Below are 25,238 nucleotides of genomic sequence, written 5' to 3'. Positions count from 1 at the left end.
CAACAAAATGAAATAGAAGCCACTACTCTGTATCCATTTTCTGATGTCTTTCTACTCCTGCCTTGCCACCCCTTGCAGCACTGTCTCCTCTGCTTTGATCTCTAGCTACTTGCCTTTTTGCTTTGATCTCTCATTGCTCCAGGGCAGAACACCAGAAAAACATACCTTATCTTTTGCCATTTTCATCCGAGGTGTATAATCTCTGAGCAGAAACACAAGAGAACCCACTTCCTCTTTTTCCAGATTCTCATTTATCTCCACCATTAGTACCCTGAAAAAAAGTTGAGATATTTCTAAAGGATTAGCTTGAAGCAAGACCCCTCCCCTGCCCAACTACTCAACTTCTCCCATGTTCCAGTCTTAATGTATAATTTCTAACAAATAAACAGGCAAAAAAACCCTACTCTGCTACAAGATCCTACTCTTGCTAATTAGCAGCTGCGTTATTCACACTGACTGTGTAATAGCCACTGTTAGGAAAACAAGTGCCTCCTTAATGTTTCAACAGAGAATGAGACAACAGAACACATCTTTAACTTTTTTACCTATTAGTCACAAGGTTTTTATTTTTCCTTGTGACTACCTGTATTTCTTTCTGAAGTCTCTCAAATAAAATAACCGGAACTTCTTAATTTTAGCCTCTCAAAACTAATAGAGTAAAAAAGTAGTAAGAGAAGTCCCTTGAGAAAAGCTGTACCACATGGCTATGTGACCAAAGCAAACTAGAAAATATCTCTAACTAACAATGTCCCCTTAAAGTGCCATTTTCATCTGCTAATCCAGGATTCTACATCATTGGTTTTATTGACTAACATATCCTGAAACACAGATGCTTCTAATGCCATGACTTGTGAGAAATTACTAAGGTTTAATTTAGGGACTAAACTTGACATATTCTTTTCACTATAATTCTAGATATCATGCTCTTTTCTGCTTTTACCTTTAATAACTTTTGAAAAAAATAAATAAAAAACCAACCCTCCCATCCCTCTCCAAAACTAAGAAAACCCCTGCATTTACTTTGAACAAGATAGCATAGCTTTGAAATCTGAAACAGATATATTACCTGTAATCAGGGATAAGTCTGAGACTCCTGGCAAGGTGAACTTCCACCGTCGCTTTCTCAGTGTTCAAGATTCTCCTCAGCAAGTCAAACCTCTTAACTCTGTACAGCAGCTCAGACAAGCCAACAGGAGAGAGTTTCTCCCTCTCATTCAAAGCTGCCAAGATCTCTCTAAGATCAGCAGTGGCCAAGTCAGGAGCAAGGTCTCGGCACAGGAAAACCATCATCTCTTCTTCTTCTTTATCCAGTTCTTCTTGAATCTGGTGAATAAGGGCAGCTGGCACTTGGCACATGGCCATCACTTTGCTGCTGTGCCTTTAAAATTGCCAGCCTACTGGTTTTAAACGGGAAACCAACGTGACATGAAGCCCATGTCTATCGCAGCACTTCTCTGGTGTTCATTCTTAACTAGGTGCATTTTTATAAGAGCAGTTCTGTGGGAGAGAATTAAAAGTTAGTAAGTCAGGGATCTGCTGTATAAGTTCACAGTCAACTCTCCTAATTGAAGTATTTTGCTTTCAACTAAAACTCCAACTTACTTTTCACAGACCTCCTGTGCTCAAGGGACTCTCCAATCTGTTCATCACAGAACTAAAAGTACTTGGTAGATCATACTAATCAGAAAGACATGCGAGTTCTTTTTAAAGTGAATTACCTTAATACCAATCTGTAAATTCCATAGGAAGTGAAACAGAAGTCATCATCTTGCTGATGAGTGGTACTTCAAGTATTTCTGAAAGCTCTGACCTCTTCCCAGAAACCCTCCACCCCTCTGCTCATCACTCACTACCTTTTCTCCTCTAAAAGTCTCAAGCCATTTTTCAGGAAGCTTTTGGAGCTAAAAGGTAGCACAATCATATACAGTAGATGAAAGAATGAAAAAAACCCCCACATTTAAAACCACTGCTACCAGGCATGCGCTTGGTCTTCAACGAAGTAAAAATTACGGAAATATTCATAATATAACATGTAATGTTTTAAAACACTAATTAGCTGTAAATAGACGAGTGTGTGGACTTTCTTACTTATTACCATCATTTAAAGTGATTCCAATCTGAACGAGTTACTGGGGTTTTAAGGATTCTCCATACACACCTTCCATGCTCAAAAAGACTGAAGAACCACCCAGAGAAAAAATTCTAACCTTCAATATGCAAATTGGTTAACTCCGAAGGTATAGATAAGCCACAGACTGTCTTTTTCTTCGTGTAACGTTCATGTGTCACCATACTGAAAACTGAAATAAAAACTCCACCCTAGAAAAACCCCCAGCCTTGTGATTAACAAAATCAGTAGGCTGCTATGCTCCATTTCCACTGCCACCAATTCTGGAAATTCTGTGTAGCCTCCTCTGTTCTCCATTACACACATGGAGAAAGGTGAGATGAGCAACCTGAAGACAAATCTCAGTCCTTAAAAGGTGTTTGATCACTAAACCGCATAGTTTTGTTTAAACCATACAGGAAAGCGAAAGCCAATACAACTTTAAAGTCTAACATATCAAAGATTCTAGCCCCTGAGGAAGACTTTTTAAAATCACCTTCAGCCTTTTGTTACACTTCTGGAAGTTACAAGCAACAGTGTCATATATTGTGTTCATAAATGAAGCAGATGAGATAAACTAGCCTACAAGCACACCCCGCCCCAAGTTCTGTTTAAATGAAAAATAACTCCACAAATCTCCTTGCCTTTCCTCAGAAAGGAAGTAAGAAACAGATATGGTTAAACCCATGGACTGGGTGTCACCACCCACTTAAAGAGGGTATCAGAGGATAAGCAGAGGAACTCCTCATACATTCTAAAGTGTTTTGAAGAATGTTCTATCAGAAAAAAAAGCATATTAGTTGCTAACTTATTTTTAATGTAGCATCAAACATTGGTGAGAATTCTACAGAAAGACACAGACTGTTTTCATGCCATAATGCAGTCAAGAAAGGGGACACAGAAAACACTTTCATATGAAAGTATCTCCCTAACACAGCTGGGACTTTCAAAAGGACTTGAGGAAGTTTTACGTATGACTCACTCTAAAGCAAGCAGGAATTTAACAACTTCTGGCCATTTTCAGAAATCTCACAAAAACTTTTTAACTATTTCAGTTGATTTTTATCTAGTCTTTTAAAACTAGTTAAAAAAAGAAGGAGTGTGTGTGTGGTAATCTCCTACAGAGCTGAAACTTCATACATGCAAAATTACTATTTATATGTTACTTTTAAAATAATCTGCCTTTAAAACACACACATAAATGACTTACTTCGTGAACTTCCTTTATATAAGGTAAATCACATGTTCATTATAAAAAATGCTAATTATATCTTCAGTGCTCAAACTGTCTTACCTAAGTGCATGTCTGTCCACAAAAACATTGGAAGACTGGCGTGTGACCATCGCCAAATCACTGATCCAGATTCAGCACACACTGGTTTCCATCCAGTATTTTCCACTGATGGTCCATCAACAGCTTATTACATCAACTCTGTTGGACAAGAATCAAGACCAAAATTTATTGTGGGGGGCCTATTTCCTAATTTTATGTGTGTGTGTGGGGGAACAAAAGAAAAATTATGTGGGATCATGTGTTCTTCTGGACCAGGAACCACGCTCTAAATAAAAGGAAAAACAACTATGCACACACAGTGACTTGCCAATAACGTTCACTGGGTACTGTGTGCAGAATGAGTACGAGCAACATGAAGTAAGGTTTCAGTATAAACTAAACCAATTTATAACTCTGCAACCAAAAACCATGTGCCCATATTTTGATAGCAGGTATGTCACAGAACTATGGGCAAGCCCATGCATTCCATGTGCTTTTATCTGAGCCAGATCCACTTCACTCGAAGAGATGAAAGGGCCATCTGATGACTCTTTCAAACCTCACAGACACAGTTATGATAGCCGCAATAATTAAAGAAAAAGCGAAAGCAATGGCAACATAAAACCCAGCAGTCTGGCTTTTTATTTAGATTACCCGGGCACTGCAACAGGACGTACACTGAATGTAGATTCTCTACAAAGAGGATCAAAAAAACAACTTGTCTTCTAAGACAAAATAAAAAAGTTCATACTCGGAGATAAAGCTGCCCCAATAATTTGTGCCTTCACGCTCATGTGTAATCAAAGTTGGTTTTGTTTTTGTTTTTTTTTTTTTTTTTAACGCCCTTGCAAGGAGCAGTAAATAACATCATACTAAAACTTCACACACAAAGATGCAAAAGGCTCCAGCTAACTCCCTGCTTGCCATTTTGTATCTCGAACGTTTCACAGTCACCCTTCCGGCGACAAAACCAGGACATAACCCCAGTGGGTGCGGCCGACGTGGAAAATGATCCTTGTTTCCCAGGATGAGTCCACGTGGAATACCCCACGCTAGGAGGCGAGCAGGAGGTGAGCTGGTGCCGGGCTGTGCTGGGTGCGCTCTGAGGCTCCTCCGCTCTGCTCCTTTGTGTGAACAGCGAGGGCGGAGGAAGGGCTGCCCTCCCAGCCGCTGCCAGCTCGCATTTTTCAAAGCTGCAGAGCGTGCTCCACAGCTTTCACGCCTCCCTACTTCCTCATCGCCCTATGCCCTTGGACTTGTGCAAGGTACTTCGGAAAAACAGGGAATTTCCTCGGGAACTTGCACATTCCTTATTATTCTGTTAGGCTGAAATAGTTTTCTCACGGCGTAAACTAGTAGTGCCCGAGCTAAGTTTTTTAGATATGCACTCCTTTTAACGCCCCACTCCTACTAACAACACCCGCCCCCATCCCCACACACACACAAAACAACAACTAGACGTGGTTTATGCAGTTTTCCACTCAAATTTCTAAGGACGTCATTTCAGACCGCATTCGGTTTCGGTTTTCCCCGCAAGCCAAGGCCAGGCTCAGGCCCCGCTTGCCACGCTCGCCCGGACAGAAGGAAGAGGACCCGACCCCGCAGCACGGTGTGTGAGCCGCCGGCGCTGAGAGCGCAGCGGGAAAAAAAAAGCGTGAGGAAAGCAGAGGGGAAAGGTAGAACGCACCCAGACACACCAGGGAGGTCTCATCTACGGCAGCCGAGGTCGGCCCTGGGAGCAGGGAGGAGGCGAGGGCGGTGCCGGCCCAGCCCTGCGAGGAGAGGCGGGGTGAAGAGCTGTGTTTTCCGTTCCGGCTGTGCTCTGGGACACGGAGTCCTAAACACGCCCACCCAGCTCCCTCAGGATGGAGGCGGGGCAGGGCTGTGCGGCACCGCCCGGCGCCTTTGCTGGACGCGCACGGCACGGCCCGGCACGGCGGCAGCGCTGCGAGGGGAGGGAACAGCGGGAGCGCGGTCCTGTGTTCAGTGTGTTCACAGGCGTCTACAGGCTGTGTTTTTGTACCGCTGCTGGTACGGGGACAGACAGGACGGCTCTGTAGTGCCCTGGGAGGTATTAAGTAGTAGAGCGTTTTTCAGTGAGCCGCTGCAGACCTGGGTTCAGTGTGAGTACGTGTTTCTGCTGGGGCTTAGACAGATGTAAGTCCCTACTTGGTTCATGTCTTGCTCTATATGAATTCTTTTGTTCATAGTGAGGATAATATAGAGGTGTGTGAAAGTTGTATGCTTCCCGTTGTATAATCTTAAATAAATGCTAAATAATGCCTTGTTCATGAAGACTGGGATGTTGCGATTCCCATCAACTTCCATGAAGCCATATACTGAGCTGCTAGTGGTGCCGCTGGAGCTGCTCGCCAAAAGGCCTAAAATCTAAAATTCTGAGCTATTTTGTCTGCTGAACTAGACAAAAGCCACCTCCGTATGTGGTGAAATTAGATACACGCAACTCCCAGTTCAATGGATTTCAAAGCATTTACAGCGAGTCGTTTTTTTGGTGCTGCTAAAAATAGAGCAGTGGAAGCACAGTACTCTGGGATAGCAAGCACACAGAGTCATACTGTCTTTGGAAATGCAGGGAAAAAGGAGGCAGAAAGTAAGCACCCACAGTAGAATTTGGTCAGCTACCAAGCGACAGCTCTTTGTTCCGAAAAAATACGTGTTTTCTTACTGAAGCTGTGGTCAGGCTCTCACTGTAATATCAGTCATTCAAGGGTATCCCAGTATTCCGGCTATTAAATGTGGCATTGGATTGGCGCTGATTCAGAAGGCAACCAGCTACCTGCTGTGAATCAATACGTACACTTTCTCTTTGGATCTGTTCCAAACAAACACATAAAGATTTGCACAGGCTAATAAAAGAGGTTTAAGGAGATGGTATAGCTGCAGACTTATGAAAGAATTCTTTTTTTCTTTTATGAAAGAAGAATGAGTGATTTACCCATTTAACACAGCCATTATTGGAGCTACCAATATACTCTTTTGTTTACATGCTCCACTTTTTCCTTAATGTACCTAATTTTTATATGCTTATTAAATGGTTTTCACCTTTTCATAGGCAGCATTTGGAAGTTGTATGCAAGGTTCTTCATTATTCCCCGTTTCTGCGTTAAAATACCACATTGTCTTCCATAGCTATTCATGTGAACTAGAACTGTAAATTAGTATAAATGTACAACATGGATCATAGCAGTAAGATTAGATGTAATGGAATGAGATGGTCCTATATGTTTCAGTGCAAAGGGCTCTGGATATAAATCTCTGGCTTGGACATACTTCTTTTGATGTGCTTTCATAACAGGTGATATGCTTTAATAACAGGTTTGGTCTATTTAATTCTGTAAATTCTCCTAGTTATGTAAATCAAAAAGTCTAAGAATATATGTCTCCTAAAATACTACACACTTGTCTTTTACGCTATAATTTCATAATTAGATCAGGATGACTGTGCTCCATCTGTATGCCCAAATGGTGTCACTAGTTTAATTTGTTATGTGTTGGTGTTGGTTTCATTATTTAAAAAAGGCTCAGTCACTAAGGGAAGTGACTAATTTTCAAGGAGTTTTCCATTGGAATAATGGTGAAAGGATTAGATTATCTGACTTTCAGATTTCTCTTTGGCCTGCAATTGAGGACAGAGAATGTATAAATCATCTGTAAAATCAGTTCCCTTTCATACATGTAAAACAGTTTGGATGAATCCCTGAACGCTTTGATACCCATAACGAAATCAGTAAATTTAATTGGAAGACAAGCACGGGTCCTGAGTATATTCCTGTCAAAACCCTTGGAGCAACTGCTCCTAAATTCAGTTAGCCTCACAGAGAAAATACACTTGCATTGATGTATAAAGTCTAGCTACTAAAAGCTGATCTGGCAAAGATGTAATTGCTGAATAGAAGCTCGTAGTTTGAGAGCACAGTGGGAATTTTTGTATGAAGGTTTTCAGGAGTGATTCAAGGCAGGGTAATAACACACAGTGCCAGTCTGGTATCTAAACTGCAAGTGCCTCACGTAAGGAGAACAGTTATTTTATTACGTTCTGAAATAGGAATTTCAGAGAGACAATTTATACTGCAATGTAGTCACTACTGGAATAATTTAGCTGATTTTCTGTAACACACAAATTTGGAAGATTATGCATGTAAATATCAATGGTAGAATAAGCAAAACCAATAGATAAATCACAAGTCTCTTTCCAAGAGAGCAAAAATAGCTCTTTTGACCACTGGTGAAGATGGGATTTCCACCTGCATTTCAGAAAATGGAGCATCGGATACAGAAAGAGCTTCCTGACTGTGGTATCACAATCATGTATGTTCTTAATCTCCAGGTGCCACTGCAGTTTTTGACCCTGTTTTTTGCACTGTAAAATATCTCTGCTGCTAGACAGGCTGTTTTAATGTAAGGACAGCCATTGCTATGGTTACAGTGAAGACAGATTTGGTACTGTTATTTTCATAAACAGGAAATACTCCATCCCCAGGCAGGACTGGTATTGTTATACATGTGAAAGAAAAATCTTTATGATTATTGTATGTATTATAATGATGAGACGTTTTTATATTCCACAATATTGGCAAAATATGTTCATCAGAAATCGAAGGCAGTTGTTTAGGGCAGTGGCTGCCATCTGGCTATTAAACCATCAAATGATACCACTTTAATTCATAAATGCATGACTTTCACCTAAACTAGTCTAACAGTGAATATGCTTGATATATTTGCTCTATCAGTGAAGTGGAAGGCTTATAACAATTAAAAAGACTGATTCTACTGCACATAATTCTAGCTCTGGTAATGGTTTTTCAGTGCTCTTAGGAAGTTTACTCTTGGGACCAGATTGAAAACAAGCAGTGAATACCAGCCTTAGAAAATGTGTATTTTGGATGGTACTGCCTAAGGGACAACAGAAATATTTTGTGCAACAGACCTTACACAGTAGGTTCTTGATTTGTTTTTTGGGGAATGATGCAACTGGATAGGAATGTTTGAGGAAACAATTAGGCAAAAAAAGTTTAGTAAAACCAATATTTGCACTATGAGCAGTGCCTTGAGCAATGTCATACAAAGATGACAGGCTCCACTGAATAATATAGCTGCACTCACACAGTAACAGATGTTGCTTATTGTTTCTAAAAATGAAGCTCTGTTATTATCTCACTCAAAAAGGTTGTGTGTGTATATATATATATATATAAAAGAAAAAAAGATATTTTAGCCATGTTTTGCTAGGACTTTTCAACTTTTTTGTAGACCTGCAATTCTTGACAGGGTTACTTAAAATTTTCGGTTTCTTCACCATATTCAGTCAGTTCTAATTCCTAGCACTGCAGAGGACATATACTGCCCACAAGCCCATTTCTTCTATAGTCTTAATTCCAGGCATCCTTAAAGCACTCCAAAAACTATTAGATAATTTAAGGAAAACCAGGACATTTAAAACAAAGTATTAATATACTCTAGGTGTAAAAATAAATGTGTACTTAATACACCAGAACAAAATAAAAAAGGAATTTTTCCTTTCTCTTTTTCACAGTACAGTCAAGTATATTGGAAGTCATATTAGGATAAGGTACAGTAGTGCTGACTTGATTTTATTCCACTTTACTAAGCAAATGTGGCAGCAATGTAATTTTTAATGTCTGGATATTACACAGCAGATTATTTTGGTGCATAGTGCCTGCCAAGTTCATTATCTGTTCAATAAGACTAAGTGTAAGCTTTGCTCTTTTCTTATACTTTGAGGCAATTTGGGATAGTTTTTAAAGCTTTAAGCTCTTCATTTAGAGACATAAGAGCAAATAGTAACAAATACATCTAAGAAATGACATTACCACTTACTAACAAAAATAGTTACTAAACCTGTAACAAATACAGTACAAAATTTCTCTTAAAAGCAACACAATTCTCAGTTTCATTTAACAGAACGTTGGCAGGGCTTGAAAGAGCTGGTCTGATAGTTTCCCTTGTTCTTTAAAGGATGGTACAGCAAACTTAAGAGCATTCTTGTGTTGCTTTTGCCCCAGATCAAGGTCAGTTAAATTGCTCCGGCTGTGTTCTTTCATCCTTCCACAAAAGTATAATAAAATCAAACAAACGTGTTTTTGCCTGTGATAGACTTTAATAGGCATATTATAAGTACAGGGTGAGCAACAGGCTTGTGTGTATTTCAGCTTACAATTAGTAAGTATGAAGTTGTCATATTTGATCTTCAGTGATGGCCTCCGCTTTTCTTTGGAGGAAACAGTGTATATTCAACGCCAAGAGCTATGACAAAAGCTGCAAATCCCCACTTGAGTCCCTTAGTTAAGACTTCTGTTAGGGTGACAGGTTTTGCAAAGGCACCCATATATCTCCAGGCTTCGTTACTAGAAGAAAAATGAAACCGAAAGAAAAAAACAAGATCAGTGGAGCCACTGAACATGAACAGGAATATCTTTGTTCATAAAGAATGCTTGCTGAAGGTATTTCAATTAGAAATACTTTGAGCCTCTATAAAATGTTCTGTCATTTAAGTACCAGGAGTTACCACAGTTTCAGGTTCACGATATTAACTCTTAAATCTTTACATGTGTAATTTGAGAGACAAGTAACTGCAGCAAACATCACAGTTATAGGAAAAGAACCACTTCCCCAAATTTCTGTAATTGTTGTCGTCTGTTTTTACTGTGAAAGAAAATCAGAACCCACTAGCCCTTGCATGGGATGGACTAACTACAAAGGCTCCTAACTATAGTAGACAGTATCTAGCACAGTTAAATCTTACAAGGAAAGTTTCTCCAGATACAGAAAACTCATCCTAGTGTGGAGGCACTTTCTGTTTTACAATACAACACTTATTAGGTTTAGATGATTAAAAACAAAAGGCTGAAGAGATTGTATTGAGCTTTAGCTACAGAATATTTACAAATTTCACACTGTTTTGCCTTATTGTTGTCAGCATACATTCTTCAGTTAGTCAGTAGCTGACTACCAACATTTATGTGCAGTAGGAGCACTGTTACCTATAAAGATGAATGCAGTTTATCTCTTCTAAGGACTCAGAAGTCCTTAAGAAAAGGAAAAAGAACCAAGCAATAAAATCAGAACTGTCATTCCAGGAGAAGATACAAGGTTTTAAAACAAGGGGGCCAGGTATTTATGTTCACAGATAATCCCCTTGTGCAGATGGATTTTGTGACTCGAGATGAAAACATTTGGGCACGGAAATGTATTGTCTAGATGCCAGTATGGGGTCTAATTGGTACAGACTTAAAGTTTCCAAATATGACATTTTTCACAAAGCCTATTCTGTACTGAATATGTACATTAATGTGCATTTGCCGTAAAGGTGGAAAGCCACAGAAATAGAGGCAAGATAAATGTGACACAGACCTGGAAAATTCATTAAGGACTGGTATTTCAAAAGATTACTGTCATCATTAAAAGTATGTTTTACTTTATGCTCACAGCTTTAAACTGATTCAAAGGAAGAAAAAAAGTGCTGTCAATCCTAAACCCCTCCAGAGGTTGTAGCATGAAACAACTTTTCAACAGATTACCTATTTGCTCTTCCATTTTTCTTGTAGTGATTTGAAGTAAAGCCTTTTCTGTGAGGGCTCCTGGAATAGTTTGCTCATGTAGCTTTTTCCTTACAGAGGAACCAGACTACACAGCACAAGACACTTAGCATTTTTATTTCCCAAGATGAAAGGGTGGTTGAGCGAAGTACTGCATAATTCTCTAGGAGGCAGAAATACATTAAAGCCCTGTTTTAACAGCTGCCTAAATGATCCAGAATTGCTCTATCTAAAAAGGAGGAGATACTCACTGTGGAGTGGGACAACTTAAGAGGTAAAAGCTGATTCTCCATTATGTCATTCACTTTTAGCCAAATGAAGTGCACAGTTGGATGCAATTCCACCCTGTATACAAGTACACTTCTTTTCAAAGAAAGGCCTCCTGCTGTGTATGAGGAATGCTGAATTCCATTGCCTCCATCAGGACCTGAGCACAGTCTCTTTGCAGAGAAGGACAGGCTTACTGGCATGTGCAGGCCTAGTATTACTGCGGGGGTGAGGTGCCTGAGGTGTATCATCACAAAACATCCCAAAGGGCAAGGCTGCCTTGCAGTGCATGGAGACTGGTCAGGGGGATGGAAGGTGTGACCTCCACACAAAAAGTCCACAAAGACCTCACTGAAATTCTAACCAATTTGCACTGTTTTTACCAAAGAAAAAATGGTCTGCAGTAACAAGGTCCAGTTGATGCTACAAGACGACAGATCAAGGCTATTTTTGAGGCTGCTGCACTTACCGAGCCCACGGATCCCTAAGACCCCGCTTAGCCAGCCTTTTCTGGACCTCCTCCAGCGGGGTGCCCTCAATCTTCCACTGCCTGTAGTCAGGGAGCTCCATTTTGCCGTGGCCATGGCCGTGGCCGTGTTCATTGCCGTGTCCCATCCCTGCAGCAAAGGGAGAGTCTGTTACCTCGCAGAGAGCGTCCTGTTGTCTTCACACACCTGCACAGAACAATCCCCTGGACAGGAGAAACGGGGAGGTAATACAAAGGAACGGAGAACGAGGAGCTTTGTTCTGTAAAACAAAGGGCTCAGAGACTTCAAGCTGCGTTTCAGAAGAGGGTGATTATACCCAGTAAAGCAAACCATACAGAGCTCAGTGTTTCTGTGCTGTAAGTCACCCCCACCACAACACCCCTGGAGCGGCTGTGTCAATGTTCTGTGCCAGAGAAGAATGTAAGCAAACCAGTGGCTTCCAATGTCTACAAATGCCTTTTCAGCAACACCAAGGCCCGTTTACAGGCTTTCCAGAACACATAAAAAATACTTCAGGATGAAAGCCTCTAATCTCGGTATGGCAGAGCTATGATAGCCAAGCTCTGAAGAAAAACCTGAGGGGAACAAAGGCTTGGCTGCTCAGCTCCTTTTCAGCTGTCTCTAGGTCAGTGAAATGTAACCATCGTGATCAACTGGAGAAACGAGTGGACAAGGAGATGCACTTTACCAGTCCTTTGATGAGGCTGAAAAATACACACTCTATTTACATACACCTTAGAGAACTACAAAAATATGAAGTTTCTCGTTAAAAACAGTGACCAAGGCAGACGGGAAGGTGAACGTTTTCAGGCAGATCCTGAAGGACTGGAAGAAAATAAAGACAGCTTTGAAGTCTCCATTTTCACAAAACACCTGAGACTTCTTTGAGCCAAAGTTTCCCATTTTAATACATACCAGGTGGCAAAGAACATATTTAATGTCCTGAACTTTTGGGAAAACTGACTGGAATACGAAGGTGCCTGTAACTCTTGAAGAAGACTCCAGGCCGTGGAGGCAAGCAAAAAGGGTTTTCTTGCAGAGGGAAACTCGGAGAACAGCATTACCGCTGTCACTATCCGAAAATATCCCCCCGAATTAAACCCCAGGCTACAGCCTTGCCAGAAAAAAAACAAGATCACTCTGCTACCGATGTTCACCTCTCTAGAAGGAGGTCATGCCCTGGCACGACCAGGGGGCTGCACTGCGGCACCGGCCAGGCGCCCCCGCCCGCAGGGCCGCTACAGGCCGTGCCCGAGGGGCGGCCCGCGCGGGGCACGGAGGGCACAGCCCGGAGCGACAGCCGCCCCGCCTGCGCTGCCCTGCCCTGCCCTGCCAGCACACGGGTCCTTCCGGCGCGCAAGGCCCATTCCCGTTCCCATTCCCGTGCCCGGTACCTGCCCGCTCCGCGACCCTGCTCAGGACGCGGCGCCACCCGGAACCGGAAGCAGGAAGAGAACCAGCCGGTACGGGAAGCGCGGCCAGCCACGCGTGTTCCGGGACGCTTTCGTTCCGGCCCTTCTCGCTGGCGGGTGCGAGGGCCGTGTGTCCGCCGCCCGCCCCGCTGCCACCGGCAGCGCTCCCGCCTCGCCCCGCCCCGGCCTGGCCTGGCCTGGCCAGGCAGAGACCACCGGCTCGGGCCGAGGGGCTGGGGGGAAGGAGACGCGGACGGGAGAGAGGCCAATCGGTGCGGCGCTTGTTGCGGGGGGGCGTGGCCCAATGGGCGGGCGCGTTGCTGAGGTGCGGGGCTGGCGGCGGCGGCGGAGCGGAGCGGGGTGAGGGGGGTGGCGGCGGCGGTGCCGGCACCAGGCGGGGGGCGAAGGGCTGGGCTGGGCTGGGCTGGGCTGGCGCTGGCACTGGCACTGGCACTGGCACTGGCACTGGCACTGGCACTGGCACTGGCACTGCGGGGTCCGCGCCCTTCGCTGGCTGCCCGCCGGACGCGGTCGCCGCCGGCGGTGCGGGCACGGACGGAAGCCCCGCAGGGTCTGTGCGTGCGGGGGCGCGAACCGTTCCCTGCGCTCCCGTCAGCGCCGCCCCTGCTGCCATCCCCGCTCGCTGTCCCCCCGCTCTCTGCCTTCGGCCCGTGCTGTGTGAGCGCCGTTCCCCGCCCTGCCCCGGGAGCGGTGGCGGGCCCCGGGCAGTGCCCGCTCTGTGCCCGCCCTCGGGGGCGCCCCGGCGGCAGGAGAAGCCGTGCGGGGAAGCGGAGGTGCTCACAAGCCCGGCTGGCTCCAGGAGCTGGCTCTTGGTTTGCAAGGGGTATGTCTTAAAGGAGCGCTGCTGTTTGTTTCCGTAGGAGAAGCGGGGAGGCATCCTGAAATCCTGGAAGTGCACTGAAACGTAAGTGGAAGTTAAGACTTCTCTTGACAGCCGGTTCTTGAGTGAGATGGTTACTCGTGTCGCCGAGCACTCGTCTCCGGGGGGCTCGGCGTTTTGCATGCCGCGGCTGTGTGACTGTGAAGTGTCAATTGCCTTCGTATGTGGTTAATTAAAATTATGTTTTGCGTTCATCAAGCTTAAGTGCATAGTCCCCTTTGTCTGAAAAGAGACTGGTAAAAGATAACTACACAGCCAGTGACTTATAAAGACTTAAATTATTTCTCCATCGTATATGATACAATAATGCTGGGTTTTGTTAATAGAATACAAACTTCATTTTGGTAATTTCTGATACTCTTACAAAAATGAGAATAAACACTGACTATAGCATGATGCTGGCAGAGTTTTGGGACAGACTATAGTACCTTTTTTAAAAATGTAAAAATGTAAAACTACCTCCGGCTTTCAGGGTTTTTTTAATAGGGATATTGGAAGGGCATGAGAAGAGTTCCAGGAGGAATGGCATTATCATGTTATTAACAGTGAAACTGTTCTAAATAGAGTGCCATCTGTTTAATCCAGACTGCCTCAGTCTGGTTTCAGCATTGAATGTTTTTCACTGTGAGGTAAGGTCTGGAAGATTCATTCAGAGCAGTCTCTTCTCAGGGTGAGCAGAGACACATTTGTTTTTCTGTAATGTCCGGGGGGGGGGGGGGTGGAATTGTAGGAGGGCTCTTTATTTGTGAGGTGCCCGAATCTTTATCTTACAGAGAATGAAATTCTGTCAGATGCCTGCAAAGTATTTCTCTTTTCCTGTTGTGGCTGAAAGTTAATGTGTACGTGTTCAAAGTCCAGCAGTGCTGAGGAATGTTGATATTTTCCTCAGAAATTTTTTTTTTTCACTGACCCATAGGCATGTCAGATACCAGATAGATTGGTTTTGTTTTTTGAGGGAAAAGTACAAAGTCCTGGTTTTGTTTATGTTTGGTGCTTTTTATTTATTTGTTTTGGGGATTTATTTCGAGGTGCTTGGAAGCAGGACTGGTTTATTTATCCACAAAAGAATACTGCTATTGCTGAGTCTGTCAGCCTGGATGTTCAGTTCTGATCTCAGAGCACTGGCTTTGTGTAATATGTTGCAGATGAACAGAATTGTAGCAGGGGACTGCAATTGGCACCATTTGTCTTCAAGTACCATCTCTTTCAAGGTTTAACAAGGTTTTGGGTAGCTGTTCCTGCCTCTCCCCCCACCCTCTCAAGTATATAAAGACTTGATAGCTAAAGCTATGTGCAATTGATAGATCTGCTCAACTGTATTTTGCTTCCTAAATTTCCTTTTCTTTCAGCATGGACTATAGTCTTTTCAAAATAAGACTGCATGTATGAGGGATGTGATGTTTTAAGAACATAGTAAGCTTTTTGAAGCTGCATCTTCACGAAGTGAGTCTGCATAATTTAAAAGGGCCTACAGTCTTGCTACAACCTGTTTTGAGAAGGAAGCTGCACCATAATTACAGTGCTAGTCTGAAGAAATCAATAGTATGCACAAGGAAATAACAGAAAGAAAAGAAATTTTCATTTTGTGTAAAAACAAACAAACCCAAAAACCTGAATGTCCTTTAGGATGAGAAGGTCATTGGGATTCCATGTACAACTAATCAGTACTTCTTGTGGTTTATTCAGTTGGTTTTGTTTGTTTTGGTTTTTTTATTATCATTCATGGTGGTGATAATTACTGAGAAGATCAAGTGTTCTAGGATAAAGTTATGTGAGCTTGGATCCAGCCATGCTAGTTATGGTTTGTTGGCATTCCTGCTTGCGTTGCTGGGTTAGAGGAGAGTGGCAGGGTTTTTCTGAATACCTTTCAAAAGTCCACGTGCACTGTAGATTAGCAGACTGTGAGATATGTTCCAGGTACTGCTGTTCTCTGCCTGTGCATTTAATGTTCTCTACCACTGAGTGGTGTTTAGTGGTGTGCTCTTCATAACTGTGTTCTGGAGTGGAGAGCTGTGTGACTGACAGTGACTTGAAGTATTTTCAGTTTTCAGATGGCAAAAAAGGGTTGTGGCATTGTTGTTCTGTTTTTTTTTTCCCCTCAATATCTTAATACATATTTGAGCTACTTAAACACTGCACCTTTTTTTCCCTGAAATTATGTGTTACTTTCTCTGGCTTTGTATTAGTTGTCATTTACAACTCATTAGAAACCTTTTGTCATTTGAATGAAATGGTCAACCTTCTTTAATTACAGTGATGATGGAAAAGATCTTTCTGTAGTCCATCTTGGTTTCTTTGGATGTCTTTTAAAAAAGGCTGCGAAAGGTAGGGAAGCAAATTATCTTCTCTGGCATGATTAGAGGGCTAAATATTTTATGGATAGTATCACAGTCTCAAACCACTGTTTCATCTCTCTCTTGGAGAAGGTACTGGCTGGAGCAGTAGTTGTAGTTTCTTTCTGTTTGTGGTGTGTGTTAAGGGTTTTTTGATGGGGGGCAACCCGAAGACCGTTCTTCACAGGAACAGCCATGTGGGTTTGATCTGCTGTCTTCTCTTGAAGTCCAAAGCTCTGAGATCCTGGTGTGTGACAGGACCATTGTTGCAAGCCCTGCTTGTCTGCCACAGCTAAGCAATATTTGACTGCAGGTGCTTTATTCTTACCCTCTTTCCTAGGCAGGCATATAGGGCTACTCCTTAGGACAGCTCTGCCAGGCTTTCAGTGGGGATGATGCTTTGTATGTATTTTTGTTTCATGGATATACTTAATTTATAAAACCTTCTGAGCCCATGTATGGTTTCTGCAGTTCCCATGTTTTCTATCAATAAGCACTACCCTTCCAGTCTTGTGTGAATAAGTCATTCCTCTGCTCTTTTTGGAACCTGTTACCTGAGACCTTCATGTGATACCCCCTGTGTTCTGTACGAGGAGGGGCAGAACACTTCGGGTCTTCCCCAGGCAGTTTGATCTGAGTTGAGAATCTTTAAAGATCAGGGGAATGTGTTTACTCAAAGACTTGTCTGGGCAGGAAAATAACTTTAGATTCCAGTGCTTTTCTTTATGCTTGTTCTCTTATATCAAGATACGAACTAAGATCAGGAAGTGAGGCTGGAGGCTTCCCCAGCTCACTCGTGGTGAAGGACGTCTTTGCCACAGTAATGATCACTTAAGAAGTCCTCTGACTGTTTTCAGGGAAAATTGATCTGAGCAGAGACAGTCACAAATAGTACAGTTTGATTTCCTCTTTCAGTCAGTTATTTTCATTTCCAAGTAGAATAGTTGTGAGAAGTAATTCTTGACTCATTTAATGCTGTTTTCTACAGTTTTTTTGAGAGTAAGAAAGTGTTTTGAGGTTATGTTTGCGATTTTATCTACAGCTGGTTATACAAGCTGGTTGAATTTTTCTCTCTCAGCACCTCTGCTTGGATAATTCATGCTTCTAATAATAAGACAAATAAAGGGCTTTTTTTTTTTTTTTTCAACTTTAGTCTCAGGACAGATGTATGGAATGAGTCAACATGTCTCCTTTTTTGTATAGAATTCTGACTTTATTTTCTAATCTTTAAATATAAGGTCAAGAGGTAGAGGAGCATTTCTGATGAAATAAAATATAGTTATCTAGCAAACCCCCACTGTAAACCAAAAATCTGTATTACCAGCAGTGCCACAAGAAGGGAACATTTAAACCATGATCAGGGACTGGCTGGAATAGTGTGTGGTTTGCAAACTGTTTCAGTATGTGCTCCAGGTTATCAAAAATAGCAGAAGTTTTGTATTGGAAGGAAAATTCCTGTGTGGCCATTAATCATTCTTCTGTTAGGGTTACGTTTTTCTGTCAAAATTATGTATTTGGGCTCAGGATTTTTATATTCTGCTTTCCTTAGACCCAGAGAAGATAGAAATGGTCTGCTACAGATGTTTGTGTGACATTTATATTCATGTGTATATTTTAAGAATAATAAATTATTTGGGCAGGGAACACATTTGCCTAACAAACCACGTAGCTACTTTTAAACTAATCTGCATCTTTTAATTTAATGCCACTGTAAAGTGATTTGTGTCTCATGTACCTTGGTGAAGGATTAGGCTGAGGTCTATAACAGCATTACTCTGTCACCAGCAGGTACCTTTTTTCCCTGAAATCCTTTGTTTCTCATATTATAGATTCTATTTGAAAATGTCCCTCGGAATAAAAATCACTTATGATTATCTACTTCAGTAGATGTTTTATCATTAATCTATCCAGGTGATTTGTAAAAGACAGAACTATCATTGGCAAGTCACTTTTTTGGCTTTCTGTTCTGCAGGCAGTGCAGTTTGCCTTTGCTGCCCACTGCCTATGCCAGACCTGCTGCCTTGACCTCTTAGTCTGATTCTGTAGAGGAATTTGGATTTTATGGATGAAATTTATTCACTTTGCCTGAAAACAGACAGCCAGACACATCTATAAGGAGATCCCGCTATGGTAGTGAAATAAAATGTCAGGTTATAACTACTGAAAAGTGGTAAACTATTTATTTGTCTCTTGGTGCTGAATATCCCTGCTTGGAAAATGCCAAATCCCTGGCTGTGTAATACTGGTCAGCACAGGACCTGCTGGAGATGGTTGCTGCAGTTCAAACCCATTAAAACTCTCCTCCAGGAATTCCCTCTTTCTGCATATTCTGTGGGGGCTTTTCCTGCAGGACAAAGTCTCTAATGACATGTCACTGTATGTTGTATTGTTACACAGGTGTTTGACTAACACTGAATTTTGCAGTCCAAAAATGCAACGTCTGTATTTTTGTGTATAGATTTATCAAATCTTACTACGTTTTTATGTTAATGACTGTGATTCTCCAGCAAGCTGGGCTGGTTAGATGTCCTTTGGTGGTGTCTGCATTGTGCGTGGCTCACGAGTTCTTTAAATAGTTACACATTGCTGTGCCTCGGAATTCTATTTAAGTGAAATGTATGACATGGACATTTGTGCAGGCTGCATGACTGTACTTTGCTGATTCATACAGGGCACTAGTGATACTTCTGGAATCTTTTTCTGTAGCCATTCCCTATACTTAGTAGTTTATGAAGTTTAAATTGTAATTATATTTAAGGTCTTCCTCCCCATTTCTGCCCTGCCTTGAGCCGTCTGTGGGCTGGGGGAATTTTTCTACATCTATCGGGAAAGACAGTGAGAAAGCTTAAAAGAATAATCTTATTTTCCATGGCCATTCAGCTGAGAAGATATTGGATTGAAAGATAATGAGGTGAAATATGTGTAAAATTTGCTTGGGTTTTTTTCCTTCCTGTCTTAATGTATTTTATTTTTATTTAGAAAGGTTGGTTATTTCTAAGAGTTCTGGTGTCTGTTTCTGCTTTATGTCTTCTTTTCTTATTTTCTGTTTTGTCTTTTCTGTCTCCATTAGGTTTGAGGATATCTTGAGCTTTAGGAGAGGCTGGAGAGCAGCCTCTATTCATGCCTGCCTCTGTTCTGATTTGGAATAGGGCCACAAGGTAGAAAACTTGATTTAGAAAAGAAGTTCATAGTAGTTACTCAAGTAACTTTTCTAAATATCCTAAGCACAAGATCTTGGAGACGCATGGGCATAAGTGTACTAAGTTTTGTTTTAGATACAGCTCAAGTTAGCTTGTCTCTGTACATTTGAATATTACATTTCCTTCATGTGAAAACAGATCAACTAGAATCTTAATTTTTATTTAAAACATGATCTTTGCGAAGATCTGGTATCTTATGACCAGTGTGTCCCCTGTGTTAGCTACACTGGCAATTCCACCATCCACTGTGTGGTAGCAATGTTGTGGTGGCTGAACGTAGGAAGGATCAATGAGGCATGTTCATGAAACTGGGAACCTTTTATATAAAACTTAGTTATAGAGAGGGTGGAGTGAGCAATTTATCAAGCATTCTGGTGCATGCCATCAGAGTGGGGCAAAGAACAAAAATCTAAATGTTCAACTTTGAGTTTTGATATCTCTTTATTGCTCTAGGTGAGAGGTATGCTTTTTTGATAAAAATACTTGATACTTCTGCATGTCACTGTTGTCCCTCATGCTGTATGGTTGGGAACCATGTGCAGTTAAAAGTGGTAATTAGAAAAAGCTCCCTGCTTAGAGTGGTTGTTGTTCTGGTCTTTAGTATTTGCGTGTAACAACAGATGATGGCAGAGATCACTCAGTAAGTTGGATACCCGCTATCAAAATTTTGCTGATGAAAAGTTTTCATGCCTTTGGCACAGTTGAAATAAGTTCTAAGATTTAGATTTGTTTCTGCCAAATTAAGCTTAGAGTTTGAATTTCCAGACTTCTGTTGTAACCACGTTGCTTTGTTAGGTTATGTGAAAAGGAACTTCATCAGACAAGACTAACGTGTGTGTTTGTAGTTAGAACCCGGTCTTGATAGTACAGGTCTTTCTTTCTGCAACAGCCGTAGTGTAAAAGGGAGTGTTAATGTATTTTTAAACTCTTGATATATTAATAACAGCAGTGGGACAGACAGATGATTGGTTAAAGTCCATTTACTGTAGTAAACTTACATAAGAAGTGATCAAGGAGTTTAAATGATAGTAATGTGCCCTTTTACACAGAAATGTAAGGCATGCTGACAAAGGGTTTATCCCAGCAAAAGTTCATATTTCTTTATGTGTAACAGTGGAGAACTTTCCATTGCCTTTTTTTTTCTTTTTTTTTTTTTTAAAGATGTTTAGTTAAGCCTAAACAACATAGAGATGTGAGCTAAATATGGACACAGTGGAGGGTGAGGGGGGTTTAGATGTGGAATGGAAAAATGACTAGATCCCTGTGCACGTAGATTTTTTTTTTTTTAAACTGTTTGTTTCTTGTTCTCAGCATAGAACAGGCCTTGGACGAAACTGCTGAGCTTCCAAAGCTGCTTCTAGATTGTTAATTATGTATATTCATTCTGTTTGATAATTATGTAATTGACAAACCGCAATACCCAGCGGTCTCCAATGTTGCATCTGTGCGATAGTTTCAAACAGTAACATCCTTCAGTTTCTAGACGTTATATAAACACCACCATATTTGTGGCAATTTTTTGGGAAGAGAGATGCTGATCTTATCACACTCCATGGGAGCCATTCTGATGGCTTTCTTCATTTTAGTGAACTGCAGCAGATTGCAGTGCAAATCTTGTCATGTCAGAGGGGCAAGAGTTGTGTGAAAATCTCTTGTGTTACCTATGGAAATACAAATAGTGGTGGGAATCCTGGCCCGGAGGCTCAGTTGAATGGAAACAGAAAAGAAATACCTAAAATACTGAATGAATTAAGCCAAGCACTTGTAAACTGTATTTCTGTGCTGTTTCTTTTCATACACACCCTGTGACAGCAACCTTTCCTTTAAATCATAGATGTCACATGCATTTTATGATTTTCCACTGAGCAGGATGGCCAGTAGCAGGCTACTGCCTTTTCTGTTTGCTTAGATCCGTGCATCTGCCAGGACTTGTTTCACATGCTGTGACTCTTCAACTTTGCCTTCACCTGTGTTTCTGTAAACACCACGAGTATGAGAAGCCTCTGTGTATCTGTGGAATAAGAATTTCCTTTTTGTTTGTTTGGAGGTGAAGGAGAGAAGAAAATTTTCTTTCACTATAATCAGTGTTAGAACTTGGGACAAGAAGTAAAAATTTTCAAACAGCTTAGGCATGGCTTATTGCCCATAAGTCTGCAAAGGACCAATTGCAGAAATAACTGAGGTGCCCTTTTGCTTGTGCAGGTGTCGAGTGGACTTGGCTGTGCGTTGCAGTTCTTAAAGGTGTACAGTAGTTCTAGTGATGATAAGTGCTGCCTTCACAGAACGTGTACCATTCCTGCATTGGTGATGGAAATACTTACGGAAATGAAACTTTGCTGGAGAGTTACATTCTCCTCAGCCACAGAAAAGTGGTTTTGATGCATCTGGGTGTTTAAATCATTCAAATGGCAGCTATGTTCCAGGAATCATGGCATTAACTCTCTTTTGAGAGAGTACAAGCTTTGCTTTTCTCCTCTCTGTAGGTGAAATCCTTTCAGTCAGCTACAGGTCTAGTATGGTTTTTTGCAGTTAATGTGTGAAGTTTACATGGCACAACTAAAACTGCTGCACTGATTTCCCATTTTTAATTTAAGCTAAAATGTTTGCACTTCAGTTTTTAACTTGCCAAGTTAGCCCAAAATTAAACTCTGGAATTTTTAGGAAAATGGTTGAAGATGCTCTACTAAATTCCATAATAATGTTTATACATTAACTTTGTTTGTAATTATTCTTCTAGCTACTTGAATGTTTAAATTGAGTAAAACTCATGATGCTAAGACAGAAAAATAAATGTGCAATGGTGGGATTTCACATTTGTTGTGCACAAAGTCCTAATCAAGTTAAGGACTGTGGATGGATTCCAGACTGACTTAGGGGTCAGGGACCAATACTAATTGGCGTTAATGCTGCTGAAATTGTGTAATCAAGTATTGTGCTCATTGTCACAGGGTGCTTTGTGCCCCACCACCCCCCCTCCCTATTTGGCAACTTATAATTAACTAAATGTCCAAAGGTTGTTTTTCTATTTCCTTTGTGGCCTTTTTCTCAGACTTGCAGATTCTGGTCTGTGCTAAAGACAGAAAATTAGACTTGATGTAGAAAGTAGAGGGAAGTTCAAGGAAATGTAAGTGCAGTGTCTCTGGATGTTAATTGCATCTAATAAATGCAGAAAGCTTAAAAAAGATCTGTTGGTCAGTGGAAATATTATGGCTTTACTTTTTTTTCTTTTCTTTCTAACTGCTAGGAAAGAGCTGCTTCAGCACTGCTCCTCATCATTTTCCTGAAACAGTTTGTAGGAATATTATCACATATGGCTGGTGGAGATGTGCGTGGGTGTGAGGGTCCATTGCTCTTCTCTGCTGATGATACTCCCATGATTGTAACCTACTGTATCTGATGGCTTATTTTGACAAGAAATTTTTGGTCTTGTGAGAGAGAGGAGGGAACAAATCTTAAATGGACATTATCATGCTAATTAGGAAACCTTAATCACCACGTACAGAGTTGTCAGCTCTATCAAGGTTTGATGTATTTCAGACTAATATTCCAGTGGGTAGCTTTTGATAGACAAAATAAAAATACCTTTCCTGCACGTACTGGCTTTATGCAGAATTCTCGTAGTAGTTATTTTATTTTATTGCTATTTCTGTGAGCTGCCAGGGCATTCTGCTTTAGTAATGTGTGTAGGCTTGGAATAGATTGCACTGATTATCTCTTTGTCTCTGTGAATGCAGACTGTAGAGCTTCTAAAGTGTGCAGTGTTGCTATAAGTAAATTCTGCGTGTTTATGCATATGCGTCTCATCTGTGGAAAATGAAAAGGGTTTTTATTAGGATTTCCTTTTTTATCGCAGGGGAATGTTTGAAGTTACCATCTTGGTTTTAATCATTCAAATGCAACAGAACTGATTAGGGAACAAAATTGTTAAAATACAGTTATGCAAGTCTTTTCGAAGTGCCAGTTGGATAGTTGGCAGATAAGGCAAAAAGCGTGGGGATTTCCCCCCCAAGTATGAAACTCTTGATGCTCACTGATAAGAAAGAATTATGGTGTAATCATCTTAACTTGCAAATCTGCACATAATTGCAAGCACCAGGGTGTTAGGTATGAGTTTGGATTTTGTTCAGAAGAGTTTTTTCTTGTGCTGAAGAAGTCCCATGTGGACTGTGTGCCTTGGTTTTGGTTTGTTATTGGGATGTCTTTGTTTTCCTGGTGGTGTGGGTTTTGTTTTTGTTTTGGCTTTATACCTGATCAGTCCTACTTTTTGAGCAGTTACTCAGTGTTCTCTCTGCAGATCCCCTGTGCATGCAAATAACCTCAGTATTTCTAAACCTTCTGTCTAAGTTGCCTTTGAAAGACTGTGTGTTTTGAGGGGGCATGCTGTATGAAGGCTGTTAATTGACTATATTACTTACACCAAAAATGTATAATCTAGCGATTCCAGGTGACTGGTGCTTGAACTTTGGTAAATGCTGCTGATCCCTATCAGCACACTTGTGTAGGGAAACAGAACAGGCTGTTTAATTAAACTCAGGCTTTGATTAAATTTTTTTGATAATGTGTTTGAAGAGAATGGACTTAATTTGCTTTTTGCCAGTGTAACTAATTAAAAAAGGTAAGATTGTAAATGTTACACAGATGGGCAGTGCGACTTACCTGTAAAAGAATAAAGAAACTCTTTATGTGTAGTATAATTCATGTGGATGTATTTCTGTTTCAAGTATATATAATACTCAGGATTTGCTGAAGAAGATTAATGTTGCAAAAAGCAGTAGTATAACTCTTTGACATGTTTGCTTATGAGGCCATCTCTGGTCTTTTTCCAAGGATAAATTTACTCAGGAGACTTGAGGAAAGGAGAAACACTGTTCTACCAACTGCTTTTGAAGTTGTTTTTTTTAAGCAAGAAAACTATTCAGTATCACAAACAAAACCCCAGAGTATCTCTGTGCATGGCTGAGGTTATGTAAAAATGGCTAAAGATTGGAACACTGAGTCCTCAGTGAGGGTTTTTTGAGTGCAAGAAAATATGTTTGAAAACCTAGATCATGGTAAAATTGACCATCAATAAATAAATTCTGTGCCTCTCTCCACACCAAACAAACTTGAGGAAGCATAGCCATGAAGCCACATGGATTTTCAGTGATGCCTGTTAAATCCATAAGTTTTCATGCTCTTGAAAGACTCACATTTTCTGCATATACATTGGGGCTGTATTTGACAAAAAACTCTAAATTTTGTTCAGGCTATAAATAGAAAATATCTGTGAAAATAATAATTTGCATTTAATATCTTGCTCTTGTTTCTGCAGTGTTGGGGAGAAGGGAACAAGGAGTTACATGTCAGTAGAAGTCATCAAGGCTGTACCTGTGGAAGGCTGCTTTTGGGTTTTTTTTTGTTGCTGTTGTTTGTTGTGGTTTTATTCTGGTTTTTATACTGATCTATAGCTTAGATGAATGACAGGTGTTGTGGAAAGTCTTGCCTAAAAGGGTGCATAAAAGATTAGATTGATTTAAGTTATTGGCACTGTGTTTATATTATGTTCCTGAAGATATGTAAAGTTTTGCCCCCCCTCAATAGAGTTAAAATTTCAGATTAAAAAAGCTCACAAAAACTAACCAAACACCTTCCCCAAGAAACACCTCCATGTATATTTGTAACTTAGTGACCTCTATTTATT

At 41.1% G+C, this 25,238-nt stretch overlaps 3 protein-coding genes across 9 annotated transcripts in view; 1 reads left to right on the top strand and 2 right to left on the bottom strand.

Moving 5' to 3' along the window:
• CFLAR (CASP8 and FADD like apoptosis regulator) overlaps positions 1-5,099 on the bottom strand; it is a 15,057-nt gene extending 9,958 nt beyond the window's left edge. Inside the window, exons 1-4 of one of the 2 annotated variants that reach the window (XM_027880117.1) lie at positions 5,068-5,099; positions 3,392-3,539; positions 1,067-1,380; positions 166-271 (exon numbers count right to left, since the gene is read on the bottom strand). In XM_027880117.1, the coding sequence (XP_027735918.1) occupies positions 166-271; positions 1,067-1,362 (402 nt within the window). In that variant the 5' untranslated portion in view covers positions 1,363-1,380; positions 3,392-3,539; positions 5,068-5,099. Of the gene's footprint in view, positions 1-165; positions 272-1,066; positions 1,496-3,391; positions 3,540-5,067 lie in introns of those variants that run through there. The other variant, XM_027880118.1, reaches the window with a different exon arrangement.
• Positions 5,100-9,154: 4,055 nt separating this feature from the next.
• On the bottom strand, positions 9,155-13,219 carry NDUFB3 (NADH:ubiquinone oxidoreductase subunit B3). Of its 2 annotated transcripts, none has more exons than XM_027880111.1 (3): positions 13,107-13,219; positions 11,694-11,841; positions 9,155-9,766 (listed from the first exon to the last, which is right to left on the bottom strand). In XM_027880111.1, the coding sequence occupies exons 2-3, from the start codon at positions 11,837-11,839 to the stop codon at positions 9,610-9,612; spliced, it is 303 nt and encodes a 100-aa protein (XP_027735912.1). In that variant the 5' UTR covers positions 11,840-11,841; positions 13,107-13,219; the 3' UTR covers positions 9,155-9,609. The 2 variants fall into 2 exon arrangements, with proteins under 2 accessions (XP_027735912.1, XP_027735913.1); XM_027880112.1 differs by having other exon boundaries at positions 13,111-13,164.
• Positions 13,220-13,419: 200 nt separating this feature from the next.
• Positions 13,420-25,238, top strand: part of FAM126B (family with sequence similarity 126 member B) — a 49,137-nt gene continuing 37,318 nt past the window's right edge. Inside the window, exons 1-2 of one of the 5 annotated variants that reach the window (XM_027880106.1) lie at positions 13,420-13,449; positions 14,006-14,049. The gene's annotated coding sequence lies outside the window, so the exon portion shown is untranslated. Of the gene's footprint in view, positions 13,485-13,676; positions 13,696-13,834; positions 14,050-25,238 lie in introns of those variants that run through there. The other 4 variants (XM_027880105.1, XM_027880107.1, XM_027880108.1 and 1 more) reach the window with 4 other exon arrangements.

The sequence above is a fragment of the Empidonax traillii genome, unplaced genomic scaffold (assembly GCF_003031625.1).
Source record: "Empidonax traillii isolate 1590-97213 ecotype Southwest subspecies unplaced genomic scaffold, ASM303162v1 scaffold65:size4453928, whole genome shotgun sequence".
Taxonomy (NCBI): Eukaryota; Metazoa; Chordata; class Aves; order Passeriformes; family Tyrannidae; genus Empidonax; species Empidonax traillii.
The sequence above is the reverse complement of the archived record's forward strand: the minus strand, read 5'-3'. Positions and strand labels throughout refer to the sequence as shown.